Source organism: Macaca mulatta, chromosome 12 (assembly GCF_049350105.2).
Source record: "Macaca mulatta isolate MMU2019108-1 chromosome 12, T2T-MMU8v2.0, whole genome shotgun sequence".
In the NCBI taxonomy this organism is placed as follows: Eukaryota; Metazoa; Chordata; class Mammalia; order Primates; family Cercopithecidae; genus Macaca; species Macaca mulatta.
In genome coordinates this window covers 142,969,866-142,988,476 of record NC_133417.1, presented here as the reverse complement: position 1 = coordinate 142,988,476, position 18,611 = coordinate 142,969,866, and the positions used below count along the sequence as shown (strand labels likewise).

General features: G+C 46.5%; 1 protein-coding gene across 50 annotated transcripts in view; it reads right to left on the bottom strand.

Annotated features, from left to right (window-relative positions):
- Positions 1-18,611, bottom strand: part of LRRFIP1 (LRR binding FLII interacting protein 1) — a 167,662-nt gene that overhangs the window by 42,030 nt on the left and 107,021 nt on the right. For 10 of the 50 annotated variants that reach the window (XM_077957972.1, XM_077957988.1, XM_077957976.1 and 7 more), the window contains 5 exons: positions 17,503-17,562; positions 15,580-15,642; positions 11,802-11,846; positions 10,312-10,377; positions 6,440-6,517 (listed from right to left, as the gene is read on the bottom strand). The exons of 9 other annotated variants lie outside the window; for them this stretch is intronic. In XM_077957972.1, the coding sequence (XP_077814098.1) occupies positions 6,440-6,517; positions 10,312-10,377; positions 11,802-11,846; positions 15,580-15,642; positions 17,503-17,562 (312 nt within the window). Of the gene's footprint in view, positions 1-6,439; positions 6,518-10,311; positions 10,378-11,801; positions 11,847-13,225; positions 13,304-15,579; positions 15,643-17,502; positions 17,563-18,611 lie in introns of all 50 variants that reach the window. 31 more of the 50 variants (XM_077957970.1, XM_077957978.1, XM_077957971.1 and 28 more) reach the window with 6 other exon arrangements.

The following is an 18,611-nucleotide window of genomic DNA, read 5'->3' as shown; positions in this document are numbered from 1 at the left end:
AGAAAGAACAAACAGGGGGTCCGTACACTTTGATTGTGGGAGGACACGGCTTTAACACATCTTTGTTCTGCATGGTTTTAATGAAAACCGTCTACACCTATTGTTTTTACAATTTGTAAAGTATCAAATAAGGGGAAAAAACCCCAAAAACCATAGTTTGCTGTTTCTATCATTTTAAAAAAGTCCTTGCTCCGAAGAACGTGACGGACTCAAAATAAAATCTGGGCATATTTTTAAGTAGAGACCATGCAGAGAAAAATTAAAAATTAAGCTCTTGATGAAAGGCGATGGCAATGAACGTTTAACCTATCTCTGTTTCACACAGTAGAGTAAATTTCATTGTGTGTGTCTTCTGAATGAAAAAGGAATTTGTCAGCTTTCCCGAAACACAGGAAGACTGTTCAGCCCTGTGGAAAGCCACGCAGCCCCACTCGCGTCCACCAGATGGCGGTGTGTCGCAGCTGCAAGGGCCAGGCCCGGACAGAAGCTGCAGGCAGCGGAGCCCACCTTAACAAGCTCACCTTCCTAAGCCCCAGCAGAGCCAGGTAAGGAATCAGGTGTTGTGTTTCATCTTGACATAAAGCACAGCACCTCCTCCCTAAAATGACTAAGAAATCTAAGACAGGACAGGATTTTAAACACTGTCACAGCCACTGCACGGCATGGTGTGGGGACCTGGAGGAGGTGGGCGTGGTGCAGAGAAGGGTCCAGAGGACACGGTGGCTGCAGGCGGTCCAGGCTGCTCTGCTCACCCACCCTAGCCCAGGACGGGAAAGCACCGGACCCTGCAGACAGTGGCCTCCTGCACGGGAAGGGCAGCAGCACTGCACACATTGCAGCTTCATGACTCGCGTATTCTGAGTGATACTAAACATTTCAGGTCAGGGTGAAAACTTCACACTAACAGGTTTATAAAGTATGTGTGTCATATTTTATAGTCACAGCTGAGTGTATACAAAGACATCACTGAAAATCTGGAAACGGTCACTTCTAAAACACGTCTGTGGAAGTTTAGTTTACGTCAATTTTCCTTTCAAAAACAAACGCTTCAAGGAGCACATTAAATATTTTATTAATTCCAAACTTCTAACATTGTGTCTAAAGGAGTTTACTATCTAGAACTCCTGTACACACGATGCCTGGTGAGGCTAAAATGCCAAGTTTTCCATGTTCCAGCTGCCTGTCCATTTTCCTAGAGAAAGAATATGTGGCACCTGTTCATGTACCCAGAGAGACCCTACTCAAGGGCCCAGGTACAGAAAGAACCTGTCCCCAATATCCAGCCAGGCAACACCAGACTTGGGTGGAAAAAGGGATCACCGAAGCAACATCCTTGTGAGGTCCCTCTTGAGACACAAACTAATAGCAAACACTGCTCAGAAAACACTGATTTTAAGGGTAAATTTCTTTCACATTTAAATGATAGCACAGTCCATCATTAGGGTGACAGTTTTTGGTTATAAATCCAATAATATGTACTTTAGCCTGAATGACTTATCTTTGAACTCTGGTGTTTATAATTCAAGACCCATTTTTCCACCTGGTCCCTGCCCCTGCCTCTCTGTGCAACAAAAAACATGAGTCAAAATAGTGCTGTTTTTCTAGTTCAAACGGGCAGAGATCTGAGTTCATCGCTCCTGTTTTCTCTGAGTACACAAGGGAAGATATCGACCCGGGCTCCCCTCGCGACATTACTGATGGATGTTTCAGAAACGTGGTGGCTTCGCCAGGTTCCCAGTGGGATTCTGGGGCCTGGATGACCCAGACCTGTTGGCTTCACCAGGTGGAGTCACTCTGCTTGGGTATGGCCCAAGCCTGGGCCGTCAAACCTCTGGATTCCAGCTCTCTGGAGGCACCTTTGCCTCCCCTCACACCCCCGCTGCTGGGCTTCACACCATGTGTGGTCACCCGATGAGCTTCCATCTGCCCTCTGTCTGTGCATCCCATGAGGGCGGGGGCAAGTCTGCATTTCTCATAAAACGGCCCTGTTTCTGGAACATTCTAGGTACTCAATAAACACTCAGTGAATGAGTGAAACACAACTTCCTCAAGGAGAAGATCCTGGCCATGCTGGAGAGGAAGAAAACACAGTTCATCCACAGCATGGACGAAGATGAGAATGAGGTGAACAGTATTCTATGTCTGTCTTGACATGGGGCCGATGCCCTCTCTGCTTTCCCAAGGACCCTGGGAGGACCAAGCGGGTGGAGAAAACTTTAGGTCTTGACCCTGGTGGCAGTCTCTGGACACTGAAGCATTTTCATTTTCTCGAAGTGGGACAGGCAGTCACTTCCTTCTTTCTGGTTACTACTGCCCTTTAATAGCACTGCCCTCCCTCCACCCCTCGGGGGGCACCAGCCCTCCCTCACCTCTAACGGGCGTGACATGCTCACCTGTGCACCTGTGTCTCCCAAACCCAGGGCGGGACTCCCTACAGAGCCTACAGGGCTGACCCTGTCTGACTTCACATTTTTCTTGTCTTCTGTCCTCACTCATACTGGCCCTGGATACATGTTCCTGATGAAGTCACCGGCCTGGGAGCATTTCCCATGAGCCCTCGCTACAACAACCGTATCCCATCCCTGGCTAACCCCAGCCAAGGAGAAATAAAGTAACCGTGTGTGTGTGTTTTTTTTCCTTTGTTTTTTTGTTTTTACCTTTTGAGGGAATCATGACCCCTCTTTCCAGAGGAGGCACAAGAAGTTTACATGGCCAGCTAGATGTCCCAAACCAGGAATGAGAGCTGTGACATTTGAACCCGGGTTCTGAAACTCCCTGCCTCAGAGCACTGCCTGCTCCATGTGACCCCAAGGAAGGCCAGACTGGAGGGTCATTCACCTTTGCCACCACGCTTACTCCAGGCCCTGCCCAAGACCTGCTGCTCGTGCCTCCCAGGTAGAAGGACCGGGGAGTCCCATTAAGGCCCTCCTGGCTTCTTCCCATTAACAAGGCCAAATACACCCACTAGCACTTTCTGTCGTCCCAGGAGATCCAAAATATACCAGCAATGGTGTTAATGTCCCAAGACGGAAAACAGAAATGGAGCCGATTCAGTATAAGAGGACCACGAGTTTTAGAAATTATGGAAATGAGCTAGCTTAGTTCTGTCTCCCAGGCTCTCTTCAGATACCAGGGATGCCGCCTGTACTCACTGTTCTTTTATCCTCCACACGATCAATCAAGGGATATCATAACCACATCCCCTAGGGAACTGCCCTGCACTCTACAGACACCCCATCTGCATTCTAAGAACCACATACAGGAGGTGTCATCAGATGTGGGGTCCCCAACCGACATAAGGCACCCAGGATGAGGAAGGGGACAGCCCCATCCCTCACTGCAGGACTGACCTTTGTTCCCTAAGCGTGTCAACCGCCCCACAATCAACTGACCTTTGTTAGTTGAGCAATTGATTCAGGGAAGGAAGAGCAGATATAAGGAGATCACCCACCCCCATCAGGTCCCAGGATACCCAGGAAGGCTGAACCCACATCTCTCTGTTTATGATCATCTACTATACCTGTGAGTAAATTTTCTGCAAATTTAGAAAACACATGACAAAGAAATTTGTATCATTTCAATCTCTTCAGTCAGTTTCATATGACAAAGAAATTTGCGTCATTTGAATCTCTAAGTGGCTATATTGAGCCTTGTTATTTTGTGACCTCATCATATGATTGAATAAAGACAATGCTTAACAAAATTCAACTGTCATGTCTCACTGGAACCAGGCAGAAGGTACGGAGGGCACTGGAACCAGGCGGAGGGTATGGAGGGCATTAAGGGTGTTTGGGATTCACTGAAAGTAAAGCCACAACATTCTTCTGTCAATTGCAAATACTTATATATTTTTTTGCTTTTCCTTTTTTTTGAGATGGAGCCTTGCCTTGTCACCCAGGCTGGAGTGCAGTGGTGTGATCTTGGCTCACTGCAACCTCTGCCTCTTGTGTTCAAGTGAGTCTCCTGCCTCAGCCTCCCAAGTAGCTGGAATTACAGGCATGCGCCACTACGCCTGGCTAATTTTTGTATTTTTAGTAGAGACGGGGTTTCTCCATGTTGGCTAGGCTGGTCTCGAACTCCTGACCTCAAGTGATCCGCCTGCCTCGGCCTCCCAAAGTGCTGGGATTACAGGCGTGAGCCACCGCGCCTGGCAATATTTATATTTTCTTTTCTGAAAAGTGAGTGTGAGAAGACAAAGCAATTCTACATTAGATTTATTATGGAAAATGTTTCTTCCTGGTAGTTTTAAGCGATCACGTAAGTTAGCTTAGGTTTATTGCTCTACTATAGAGCATGAGATAATACAGAGATCCCAACTTAAAGGAAGACACAGCCATGGGGGCTGGCCAGGCTTACTGAGTCTGTGATCTGAAATGTCTTAGTTCACAACCATTTACTTTCGGTTACTTGAGTAACAGCATCAAGACCAACTTGTCAGGTTTGAAAATGGGAAATCGTGTCATAACGAACAGCTGAGGATCTTCCTGTTGCCTGATGCACTCTGGGGAGAGACTTACTGGGGGGCGGTGTGCCCCTGGAGTTTGCACGGTAGCTGCTGCCTCGCACTCCCTGCACACATTTGCCTTCTCTCACTGCTGACTGCTGGGCTCTGGGATGGGGAGGGGTGGAACACAAACTCAAATGCCTGTGAGGCCAGCTGGGCAGAGCCAAATGCGTGACAAGATTGGATGTCTGCAACTTATACAGAGGGGAGAGTCCTCCCCCAGAGAAACAGGAACTGCTGTTGTAATGCCCGCCCCTCTTGAACTCTGTTTTCCTGCTCTCCACGGCTGGACGGAGGAAACATTCCTCTAGTACAGGAAAGCCATGCTGCACAGTGATGAACGGCACCTGGGCCGTGGCCTCGGGGTCATGAAAATAGTGGGTGGTGTGGAGGCGGCGCAGTTCTGCAACATAGCCTCAGAGTCAGTGGCCAGAGACCCTGGGTTTTCTTCCCCCAAAGAAGCTGATACTTGCATTTGCTGATACCTGAATGCAGGTATCAGGTGCGAGGTAGGAAACCTCACAGTTCTAAAATACTGCATCTAATTTAAAACACAAGTCACCAGCACCATAACAGGAAAAGCCCGCCAAACAAGGTACATCTGTGTAAGCGGAGGTCTCAGCGCTGCAACTTCTTGGTTGATTACTAGGAACGTTACGAAATTGTAGGGATCAGCATGCTGAAGTATGGTGTTCAGTAAGTCACTTAAGAGCCACATTTTAATTGCTCTATGGCTGGGAGAAGTTTTTGTTTTTGTTTTCTAGAGACAGGGTCTCACTCTGTTGTCCAGGCTGAAATGCAGTGGCGCAATCATAGCTCATTGCAACCTCGAACTCCTGGGCTCAAGCGATTCTCCCACCTCAGCCTCCTGAGTAGCTGTGACTACCGGTGTGTGCCTCCACACCTGGCTAACTTTTTTCTTATTACTGTTTAGAGATGGGGAGATTGTCCTATGTTGGCCAAGCTGATCTCCAACTCCTGGCTTCAAGAAATCCTCCTGCCTCAGCCTCCCATGTCACTGGGATTACAGGTGTGAGCCACCACACCCAGCTCAGGCTGGAAATTTCGATATGGGTGGAAACAAACAGAGAAGCCTTGCCCATCTTTGCTTTTTCTCCCCAAGGTTTCCCACTGGCTCTTGAGGGTGGGAACCCTGGTTGGGTTGTGCAGCCTGAAGCCCCTTCCCTGGCCACAAGCCCACCTCCCCTCCTCCACTCCCACACCCCCCAGGCCAAAACTGTCCTGGAGCCCCTTCCCTGGCCACAAGCCCACCTCCCCTCCTCCATTCCCACACCCCCCAGGCCAAAACTGTCCTGCAAACTCTTCCTTTAAAAAGAGTGATAGCGTCACCTTCGAGTATCAGATCAGGTAAAACCGTATCTAAAATTCCAACAACCCAGGGAAAAACACATAATAATGAGACTTCACGAGCTGGAGATGACCTAACAGGGCTCCTATTTTCCGAAACAAAATTTGGGCCATGCTGAGTGACAAACAGGATGCAGGGCTGTAAATCCACACATTTCGAAGGATCTGAGAACCAGCAGGGTAACGAATGACTGGGGCAGAACTGGGAGCGTCCCGGCATCTACAGGTCACGCTTTACCTTAAACGCTGTCTGGGTTTGATCACAGGTAACACTTCAAGCAAAACATTAGGAGTCAATACTTCAAATTTTTAATCATAAAAAGAAAACCACACATCCGTGCACATGGCTATATTATTTTCTCCCTTTGTGTAAAGTTTCCCTCCTCTAAGATCCCCATCTCTAAGCACTGCTAACAATTTCATGGTCCTTGAAAAGTTGAGCAATGTAATCCTAATAATATCACCGCAGAGTAATATTCTAAATTTGGAGACGTTGGAAGAGGAGGGTAAAGGGAAGCGGGAGGGAGGATGACGCTGAGTAGGAGCAAGGCCAGGAGGCCAACTTACCACAGGGCTGGCCCGGGCCGAGCTGGCCCTGGAGGAGGCGCGGGAGCTGGAGTTGAGGTGGCCGCTGTACTCCGAGGGCTGCCCACACAGCCGCCGTCAGGACACGCAGCCAGAAAGAAAGGAACAGGGTCAGCAAAGGAGCAAGAAGAACAGAGGCCGACAGAAAACATGCTGCGTGAGTGGTGGAGGTTAGCCACGCACGGCAAGGAAAAGAGAGTTAGGGTTAGACGGCAAACGCATATTCAAATCAGTGCTCGCTAATAAAAAAAAAAAATCACATTATCAGAGGAACACAGAATTTCTCAGAGTTAGGAAGAAGAAAATAACACAAAGCATCCATTCAGTTGGGTGTGCAGTCGCATCCAGTGGAGACACAGAAAGTCACCTCGTGGATGTGGAAATGACTGTTTTGAGAACTTAAGCTGCCTTCCGGCACAGAAACTGAAGACTCGGACAGGGTGTTGGCGCCTTAGCAAGGGAACATTTTTGCTTCTCCACTATCTTTCCAAGTGGAAGCAAAATGAGATTTAGGGTTAATACAAAATTACGTATGGCTTTTTAAATTGCCAGATTACCTTCTACCTGAGTGGTTGCTATGTACGTATCTGTCTATCCATTTACCTGAACTTTCTCACTTCTGGTGAAGGAAAATACCAGCAACTCCATTATCTGGAAGCCACGCCCTTGTAACTTTGATTTATAGTCACATCTGCTGGTCTTAGGTACATTTTCACGTTCTTATAAACATTCTCATATTCTTCTCGAGCAAGGCATGGAGGGACGGGGGCAGGATTTGAACACTATTTAGGTCCCAACACATCCTGAGGAGACCTTCAAGACAGACCCATGCAGCACCCTACGCGAGCCCCGCCACTGCTGAAGTCCCTCCACTCCAGCCCCTGGACACCCTGCACTGTGCCGGGCACAGACCCCTCTGCTGGCCTCACAGGCTCTGCTGGGGACCTGCAGGGAGTGCCCTGCTTGCGAATTGTAAGGAAGCCCAGATCTTCAGGGGTGCCCATGATCTCATCTCAAATATCATCTCTTAGTTTGTTTCCTCACCAGAGCTAGTGACCAGATGAGGCCTGGCAAACTCAAGAAACACTTGTTGAATGAACGAATGATTTCAACTGTAGACTAAAATAACCATCAAATGTCAACTGAAAGCATTAAATGTTGCACAGGGCTGTGGTCAAGATGGGCAAGTTCCCCAGACCCATCCACCTCTATTTTATTTGATACATGTTTACTATATACTTACACTTAGGTACAAGGTGTTGCTTAAGATACACAGATAATAGTGCTGTGTTCACACCACATGTACAGCATCGATGCCATATTCGAGATATTCAAGAAAATCGCCAGTATTCCTAGACTCACGTTTTGGCTTTCTTGTTGAAAATAAAGGAAAACACTTAATGTCAGCACTTGAAAGCAGAAGAATTTTGCCTGAGGGTTTCCTGATATGAGAGAGGAAAACTCCGTCCTGCAGTAAATCCTTCACATTCTATGTCATTCATGCCCTGGTGTATGGTACAAAGACACAGTGAACTGCTGTGAATAGAGCTTACTGCCCACCCAAGCTTCCCTAAGCAAAAGCAGTTCTCAAACCTTCCAACTCGACCTAATCATGCAGAAAAGAACAAAGTAAAAGTCTTTTATCGCCATGGTCCACGTGCATCTTATGTTTAGAAGTTACGTGGCTACCGTGCAGCTAATGCAAGTCAGAAAGCTTTAAGTCTGAATCACAGCTCCATCTCTTCTTGGCCACGTGGCTGTGGAAGTTCCTTAGCCCGTCATCTGTGACATGGAAGTAAGGACGTGGGCCACGCGGAGGAGCTGAGGACTAGGAAGTGACATGGAAGTAAGGATGTGGGTCACGCGGAGGAGCTGAGGACTAGGAAGTGACATGGAAGGACGTGGGTCACGCGGAGGAGCTGAGGACTAGGAAAGGGGGTACATATTGGGCTTCTTCTGTTTCCACTTTCTGCCAGAAACAACTTCCTCGGCTCCTGGATCAGATGAGGCCGCTGGTGATGACTATGTCCCAGCTTTGTCACAACACTGAAGAGAGTCACTTCATACTCAGGAGCTGCACGGGGGCAATTCCTGGTCCTCCAGGGGCAGGGCAAGTCCTCCACAGTAGGACCAGGGCTGTCTGTGCAGGCCTGGGGGCAGCCTGGACCCTGAGGTCATGACCACTTGGGGCTGGGACCTCAGGCCTGGGCACCGGGGCCACTCTGGACACCATCCTGGGCCGCAACCTCCCTACACGCTGGACTGAGAGCAGGGGTGGCTCTCTCCCAAGGCCCTCCTGTAAACATAAGGAATGGAGGATCCACTTGGAGGGGAACTGTGAGGGTTCCAGGGAAAAGATGGGAGAGGTTGGGAGGTCAGGAACTTCCTTGCCCCTTCCCTCTTCCTCACGATGCTAATTTGCTACCCAAGCAGAGCTGATCATCCCTATTTTAGGCAGTTGTGCTGCCAGGACAAGATGACCTTCTGTTTTCTTAACTCTCTAAGGCCATCACTCCCAGGCAACTCTTGTGGGGGCTAAGAGCACAGAAATCACTGCTCGCCGAAGAGCAATAAGGGCCAAGGACCTAGGGCTGACGACTCACTAGGGCTGGTGACGCAGTAGCATCTAGAGAGCATCAGGAGCCCTCTGTCCTGCCAGATCTTCGAGTCCCTACTTAGGACACCAGAAAGCCAGCTGGTGCTTGGGGGAAATTTCTCTTGAATTAGTATGCTCCCTCTTTTCTGATAAAAGAAAATCATTTAGTTGTGCTTTATCCATCACATCACAGGCAGGGCTATTTCATTCTTCATGCATGGTTTATGAGCTTTCTAATGGCCTATGAAAATGTTTACCAACTGGGAAACATATGTTGTATAGTGCGCTGCAAAATACTGAACAACTTATGCAATATAAAAATTGATAAATGTGTAATCAGTTGTCAACAAAAACGAATGCTATGTCAACTACTGGATTTAACATTCATAAATTACATTTTAAAGAAAACTGTAGGTTAGACTGGCTTACGTCATAAGAATTCATGAATATTCACGATGGCTGGACCAAATGGCATAGTAAGTCATAAAACTGGATTTAGCCAAGTAAGTAGCTGATTAACTTCAAAAGCAAAATTATAAAAGCATTTCAAGTATTTCTTAGTAAATAATTCTATTTCCTGGAAGCTTGAAGCCATTTTTATAGGATTGGGGAGGAGCCTCTGAATACAGGCGCACCCACCGCCAGGGAGCACTGATGAGCACTGAAGGCTCCCTTTCCACGGGCCCCTGGGACACGCAAATTCGTCTCCCCACTTCCACAGAGTCCATCTCATTTTTCTACCTTGTTGCTTCTCTCATTCATTCATTCACAAATGTTTATTGTGCATCTACTACATTTTTACTCTCATAGCTGAGCCTATCATTTCAAATCAAAGAAAGAGATAGACAACAAAATAAAAACAGGGAACAAAATATGCGTAACAGTCCAACTTTTAAAATTTGTTCCTCTTCCTCAACTATTCAGAGATGAAAATGATGTGTGGCCTGCCAAATTGCCCTTTTTCTGTTTGTATTAGTTTAAGATGATTTCACGACCTGTTAGTATTGTTGGCGTGCTGCAAAGAGAGCAGATGAAACTCAGTGCAAGTGAGTCTCCCTAATGAGTGAGGACATGAAACCAACAACCAGAGGTTTCCCGATTCACATTATTCGTGACCTTCATTATAATGGAAGGTGGTGGTGAGCCCAGTGACTCGGTGCTTCCTCCTGAGGATGGCCAGTCACCCCCCTGCCCAGCGAGCATCCCCAGGTCATGCAGCAGGCAGGGGGGAAGGGCGGTATCACCCAAAGCGCCTTACAGCACGGGAGCCACTGGTGCTGCCCCGTCGGGCCCCACTGAAGCTGCCTTCATCCAACACAGACGCCTGCGACCAAAAGAGACTGTCAGGATAGGCACTCTTCCTTTCTCCGAGTGCCCAGAAAGTACTGAAAACGTAAGCTGTGAAAACTGACACGTGCCAGGAGCATGGCCTGAAAAGCATGCAGGGGAGGCTCAGAACCACCTTTCCAGCTCTTCCAAGGGTTGCAGAGTGCGACAAGGAAACCTGGAGAGACGGGTTTTAGTCGCTGTCAAGCGGCGTGCAATTTAATCTCCAACAGACCATTTAAATCCATTATTTTGAAAAACATCCCAGGCCTAAGTAAAAACTTGTTAATCCGGGTTAAAATGAGCAGATAATTCTCATATCCTGAATTCTGTCATGGCATTCTCATACTTAATGCTTAGAAAATTACTTTTATGTGAAGCGACTTTGGGATAAAATATCAAATAATGTTAATTACAGTTTTAATGTTAAATATGTTATAACCCTTTAAAAGTTGCTAAGTAGAAGAAAGAGTAATTGGTTAACTGGAAAATGCTACTTAATTAATCAATGTGGGTAAACAGGAGCTGACACTGCCACAAATGGTGATGTCAAACTGTGCCCGGTGTAAAGGAACTTTAATTTCCCTATTTTCCCCTGAGGACATACTAGTTTGCTCAGTCATTTATTAATATATCTAACACATAAGTATGCAATCTGATGGAAATTCAGAAAGTTATTAATGGCTGGGTGCGGTGGCTGACACTTGTAATCCTAGCACTTTGGGAGGCCGAGGCAGGCAGATCAACTGAGGTCGGGAGTTTGAGACCAGCCTGGCCAACATGGTTAAACCCACCTCTACTAAAAATACAAAAATTAACCGGGTGTGGTGGCACGTGCCTGTAATCCCAGTTACCTGGGAGGCTGAGGCAGGAGACTCACTTGAACCCGGGAGGTGGAGGCTGCACTGAGCCTAGATCATGCCATTGCACTCCAGCCTGGGTGACAGAGGGAGACTCTGTCTCAAAAAAAAAAAAAGCTATTAAGACAATATAGGTACTTTGAGTATTTATTTACATTTTTTGCATAGCATAAGTACTTATATTTAAAACTGGAAATTGCCAAAGTAATAGAGTAACATGGATTAGTATCTGTCCAGGTTACCAAAGCATTAAAAAGCCACCATTCTTTCCGCCAATAGGTAAAGTAAACATTGCTGTTGTTCCGTTCCTAACAATCCCAGCGAACACAAGGCTTCCTGGAGACGGAGCAGTGTGGCAGCTGCAGTCAGCAATCGGGGGAGAGAAAACCCAGATCCGGCCAAAGGGGACAGACATTCCCCACAGGCACATGTAAACTCCACCTGAAGGTGCAACTTCCCCCAGGGGGCTAGAAACAGGCACATCCACAGCTCTGGGCTTGGTGGGGGCGGTGCATGCACAGTGGGAGTGGGCGCGGAGAAGCAGGGCGGGCAGCACACGCACCCGGTAACTTCCCGAAGGCCGGGCAGCGCCGTACAGACAGGAGGGCTGGAGGATGAAAGCAAATGGCAGGTTTTAAAAGCCTTGAAAAAACAGCAACAAATGACAGTGAAAGGCACGACAGTTTCAAATGACACGATAGTTTCAGCATTCACCACAGCCAACTGCTGGACAGTGGTTAGATGGAAACAAACCGATCAAGGCACTGTGTTTCCTGTAAATTTGATAGATGCAAATCCAAAATTTACAAGAAAGATAAATGAGATGATTTTTAACTTTGAAACAGTCAATTTCCCAGCATCTTTAAAAACAAGATCATTTCTAGTCATCTCAGGCATTCCTGGAAGAAAGAGTCAGGGGATGAGACAGAATGGTGACAAGGTCAACACACTGACAGCAACAAAACCCACAGCTCAAATCCAAGGTTAACGACACACTTGGCAGTATGCGGTACGCAGATGTCCAACATGTGAAGACAGGAGCAGGGAAAGTCTTTATTTCTATGCGAGGGGCCCAGTGACCGTCTTCAAGACACAAAGGGAGTCGCTGCAAGGCTGCCTCAGCCGGTGTGGGAGGCACCCCCAGAGGGGCCGCAGTCTATCCCTGTCAAAGGAGAATCCTGCCTAGCACACACGTCGGGGGAGGCAGTGCTGGTGAGGGGACAGGCTGGGACACAAAGGCAGCTCCAGTGTCAGAGACTGTGCCACGGGACACAATCCAGACTCATTTCCAGGGCACACTGAGCAAGTCAGGCAAGGTGCACAGCCAGGTGGTGATCCCTCAGCAGCTCCGGTCGACATGCAAGGGAGAGGGAAGTTCAGCCTCCAAATAGCAGGTGTACTTTCATCCCTGACACCGGCTTCCTTGGATTAGAATGAGACTCGATACCTATAGCTAACAGGCCGAGCACCTCAGCGCCGGACCTAAACCCCACCTTGTAAAAACAGGAAACAGAGGGGAGACCGAGCCAAAGAAATAACACTGTTCTGTCCACTTCTCAGAGACCAAGGAGGCAGATTATGCACAAAAACCTTCCAAATTGCTTCCTGGACACATTTACAAGAGAAAAAATATTAAAAAAAAAAACAAATGAAAGCCCAAATGGGGAACAATTGCTGGAAAAGGAGGAGAGACCCAAGAGACCAATTTTTTGGACTCGAGTTTTTGAAAATACGCATTTAATAAAACCCTCCTTTTCCTTAAGTCTCCTTTTCTATATTAGGTTCTCAACTATTTGACAAGCATTTTTCTAAAAGATTGACAAAAGTCTTAGCAAACTAGTCAAGCCAATTAAAACAGTTGCTAAGCTTTGCTCTTGTGACTTTGTGTGGAGGAGGCTGAAGTATCCACTAAATGTAATCAGCAATTAAAGTGATGCACAGAAGGAAAGGGCAGGAGCGACAAAGTGATGTAAAAAGGAGACAGACCCAGTTTCCATTTGGGGCAGAGAGGGGTGTGGGAGCCAAGCCACCACCGGGAAGCCCAAGGTTGGAGCCGGAGAGTCCCTGTAATCAGAGCAAATGGGCAGCAGAGAGGGGAGAGAGGCTCACACCCCTCACGGCATTGCAAAGGTGCATCAGTCCAGCGACCTTACACAACCAAAACAGTGACGGGCATGCACTCACGGGGGAGGGAGAGAATGAGGGTCGGAAGGAAATAAAGACAGCTGGGCCAGGCAACTGACAAAACTAGGAGATTGGGCCAAATTAGGACTTCTGAGTTTATACACAGAAAAAAAGATTTAATTCATATTAAATACTGAAATAAATTTTAATTGATGTTAGGAAGAGTCATCAATACTACATTCTATGCTGATACCTTTCCATTATCATATTTAAATAAAATTGAATGTACCACCTACTGGGCAGGAATAGGTGTCTACAGAGCGCAATTCCCAGAAAAGTTCTGAGGGCTGGTGGGGCGGGTGAACCCAAGAGCCCTCAGGCAGCAAATGATGGGCACCCAGGGCTCAGGGCAAGTTCTGCTGTGGCCCTGTTCGAATGAGTCGGCTCTCATTCTGACGTTTAACCCTTTGGATGTGGGTTATTTCTCTTAAATGGATTGAAGTGAGTCAGATGCAGGCTGAACTTGGGTGAATTGTTCATATCCAAGGATGAGATATTTATTGCCATCTTTATTTTAGAGCAAGTAACTCAGCTTTATCAAAAATGAGTTGGAAATAAAGTTTTCTTAATGACTAAGTGCCTTGAAAAAGGCTTTGGGCATTTTCTTAATTCAAGGGGAGATTTTGCTGTTGCAGAGAGCACTTAGTCATTAAGTCTGATTTCAGTGGGGGAGCTGCTCCTGCGGTCACCAGGTCCACAGAATGGCCCCAACAGCACCCTGGGCTCAGTCACGTGGCGCCTCTCCTGGGTTCTCACCATTCTGCACAGCCTCTGCTCAAATGGCTACTCACCTTGAAGAGCTTCCCCTCTAGGCTCTACCTGGTTAGTTCCTATTCTTTTCATTTGATCGATCGATCGATCGATCGATCTATCTATCTATCTATCTATCTATCTATCTATCTATCTATCTTATTTATTTGTTTCTTTGTTTGTTTGAGATGGAGTCTCGCTCTGTTGCCCAGGCAGGAATCTATCTATCTATCTTATTTGTTTGTTTGTTTGTTTGAGATGGAGTCTCGCTCTGTTGCCCAGGCAGGAATCTATCTATCTATCTTATTTGTTTGTTTGTTTGTTTGAGATGGAGTCTCGCTCTGTTGCCCAGGCTGAAGTGCAGTAGTGCAATCTCGGCTCACTGCAACCTCTGCTTTCTGGGTTCAAGCGATTCTCCTGCCTCAGCCTCCTGAGTAATTGGGACTACAGGCACGTGCCACCATGCCCAGCTAATTTTTTGTATCTTTAGTAGAGATGGGGTTTCACTGTGTTAGCCAGGATGGTCTTGATCTCCTGACCTCATGGTCTGCCCGCCTGGGCCTCCCGAAGTGCTGGGATTACAGGCGTGAGCCACCACACTCGGCTCTTCCTATTTATCAAGGTTCAGTTCACATCCTTTGTTGTGACATTTCCTGGCAAAACCAGAGTTTCCCTCTCATTCTATTTACTCATCTGTTCACTACTGTACAGGTCTCCAGTACCAGTGGCTTCTGTTCTAGATGTCAGTGCCTGGAGAGCACCCACCTCCCCCGCTTATCTTTGTGATGATCCCAGGCCTGCTCGATTTTCCTACCTAAACTAGTCCCAATTTACTGAGTAAATCTGAACCTAAACAAACACCAACAAGCATCAGCAATTTTAGGGCTCTTAAACAATGTAGAAATTATGTTTATCAAGACCGATGCATGTTTATAGAGAATGGGAAGGAACTGTTGTGTAAACATGTGGATTTGGATGAGACTCTGGATTTTCCTTCCAAGTCGAGTCCATGCCCAAGAAACCACCAAAAAGTTTGCATGTACTCTTCAAAGTAGTTCTGTTTTCAGAAACTCAAGAATTCAGGAGCATTCTTCTTATTTTTTTTCCTTTTGATTAATTCTAATTAGAAAACATACACAAAAACACGTCCTTTCATTGCAGCCAGCTGAATGCCACAGTTCACATTCGAGCTGGCGTGGTCAAACGCAGCACACTGGAGTGCATCTGAATGAAGGAGCTCATGTTAACTACTGCTTTTCACGTCAATAACGCAGCTACCCAAACAAAAATCCGTCAAACAGACACTGAAAGAGAAAAGTAGAGCTGAATCCACACACACAAGATTGCATGCTACAAAACCTGCGGTTTCTGAAGGGAGGATGTGAAAGATCTAAATGGAAACCAACCAACTTCTCCTCCCTGGATGATGACAAAGTAGAGAATCTGCTGTCACCGCTATAGCTGGAATTCTGAGCACCAAAGAAGAAAACATGTTTCAGTGACAAGCACTTCCTTATGACTGCAAAGCGCCCCCATCCCATTCAAAAGGCGAACATGAAACCGCACAACCGAGCCAATACTAGGAGCCCAGGAATGCTAGTTTATCTAAAGACGCGAGGCACAAACAGTACAGCAGAGATTCTGAACAACTAGAGATTCTAAGCTGTATTTTCTATTTCAGTGTTTATGTCTTGGTGACGCCAGGGGTGTATCTAGTACTGCTTTTCGCAATCTCACATCTTCTAGCACGATTCGTGATTACTGAGTTTCACACTGTGTTGTCAGTAAACTCCTAGTCTGAATTATCCTTGTTACTTATCTCCTTAGGTAACTAAAATTCCATTTATTGCAAAATTTTCAATCTTTCTTCAGCCCAGCCCACCTGCGGGCTATAGCTCAGCCCTGCGGTGCCAGAAAGGTGGGTGGAGTATGACAGCCTGCTGCCACCTGTCCACTGGAGAGCCCTTATCCACACAGGGAAAATGTCCTGCAGGCCGTCTTTACATGTCTTGAATATACATTTTAAAAATGTCACATCCAGCCGGGTGCAGTGGCTCACGCCTGTAATCCCAGCACTTTGGGAGGCCGAGGTGGGTGATCACCCGAGGTCAGGAGTTCGAGACCAGCCTGGCCAGCAGGGTGAAACCCGGTCTCTACTAAAAAATACAAAAAAATTAGCTGGGCATGGTAGTGGGTGCCTGTAATCCAAGCTACTCGGGAGGATGAGGCAGGAGAATCACTTGAACCTGGGAGGCAGAGATTGCAGTGAGCTGAGATCACACCATTGCACTCCAGCCTGGGCGACAGAGTAAGACTCTGTCTCAAAAAATAAATAAATATTAAAGTGCATGCAATGCCAAATAGGTAAATAGGAATGATAAAATAAAAACAACTTGATCAGCTGGTTTCAGAAAGCTAAAGACTGGTTTGGTCAGGGAGAGGGAAGAAGGTAACGGTGGGTCACTCATTTGAAGCCCAAAAGTATAATTTAAGTGTATACATGATATCTTAATATAACATAATTAAGATAAATGACAAGAAATACTATTTTACACAATTAGGAATATTACTAAAAGAAAAAAAAATGAAGCATAAGAACAGGAAATTTTTAGGCCATTTAACACGGAATGGACCTGTGGGATATTGTGAAGCTTGATGGAAATGTATCCAGTGCAACCTTTTAAAATCCCCAATGACCTCCTGTCCTTGATAATCCAAAGCCCTCCCCACCCCGTCCGGTCTCCCTAATGCCCCTGCCACTGGCACCACTCCCTCTCTCTCCCCCTAGAGCATCACCCTTTCCTTCCACCAGCTCTTCCTGCCTCCCACCCCTTAACTGGGAGCCTTCCAAGCATCTGCATTGTTTTCTTCTCCTTTTCCTCTCCAGAAAAACACAGGTTCTTGTACACATGCCTTTAAGGCAAACATTAAAATTACAAGTGAGAGATGTGGAGACTGCGAAAATGTTGGATTTAATATCTTTGAAAGCTGAATACACTTAATACACATATTATATACATACACCCAGGGGAATACAGTAATGAAAGAGCTAATCTTTAATTTCAGATCTTTTTAAACTTGAGGTTCTTATCAATATCTACCCCTTATACTAACAATCAGAATGGTGGAGGGCTAACATTCTCAGAATGTTTGCTAGTTGAAAAACATTATCTTTCATTCCATCATGTGCTAGGAAAAAAAAGACAGACCCATTTTAACATTTAAAAACAGCAAAGAAGCTAAATTTAAATTTAGCAATTAGTTTTTAGTTCTAGAAGCTTTGAAACAACCTATTTGAATTTTGAGCCATGCAAATTTACTATACTAACCCTGCCAGATCTTCTATTCAGGGACTGTGATCCATACAATTCTCCATCATAACCATTTGTCTGTTTCAATGAAGAAAAGAGAAAAACTGACATCAGTACACAAATGAATTCACAGGTACAAATCAGCAGGGACGAACCAACCAGGTATAAGGTGAGCTTACTTGGTGGAGTGGGTGAACGACCAGCCCAGGACTGTACAAGTCCTAGCAGCTCCCAAACTGTATCCCTGCCCCCGTCCACTCCCCCACAGCTCAGGAGAGAACAGCAGTCAAGCTAACCAAGTCAGTAGGCTTCCCGTCGCATGTCACTCTTAGTCTTAAAGCAGCACCAAGTCCCTCTGCGGGGTGGAACATTTGGGCTTGGCGTGGCTGTTTCCTTGTCAGGCTCTGTTTCTGGTTTTATGGTGGCGCTGTGGACATTCTGCTAGCAAGTCGCCACATGCCAGGCCGATGGGTAGTGATTCGGTCTGAGTCAATGAGTTTTCAGTTCCTGGTTCAGGGAGGGTCTTTGAAAATTATGGCACATTGTGATGCTATGGGCCATAATTCAGAAGATTCAGAAATCATTTCTTTTTTTTTTTTTGAGATGGACTCTCACTCTGTCGCCCAGGCTGGAGTGCAGCAGCACGATCTTGGCTTACTGCAATCTCTGCCTCCCTGGTTCAAGCGATTCTCCTGCCTCAGCCTCCTGAGTAGCTGGGATTACAGGCGTGCGTCACCATGCTCGGCTAATTTTTGTATTTTTAGTAGAGAAGTGGTTTCATCATGTTGGTCAGGCTGGTCTCAAACTCCTGACCTCATAATCTGCCCGCCTTGGCCTCCCAAAGTGCTGGGATTACAGGTGTGAGCCACTGCGCCCAGCCTCAGAAATCATTTCCAGGCAATCTATAGTGAAATGCAAAAGTTCATCGTGGGGTATAGCCTCTACACTAGTTTTTCATTCATCCAGCCCTCCCACTTTATTTTTCAAAATGAAATCTGAACACATATTTAATACTTTCATAATGTGTCCTCCAGAATAAAGGAGAACGACTGTATTAAGTGGATGCCTATCATCCCTCTCTTCTCAGTTCCCAGCCCAGGTTCCCTTAAGTCAAAGCAAGGGCTTTC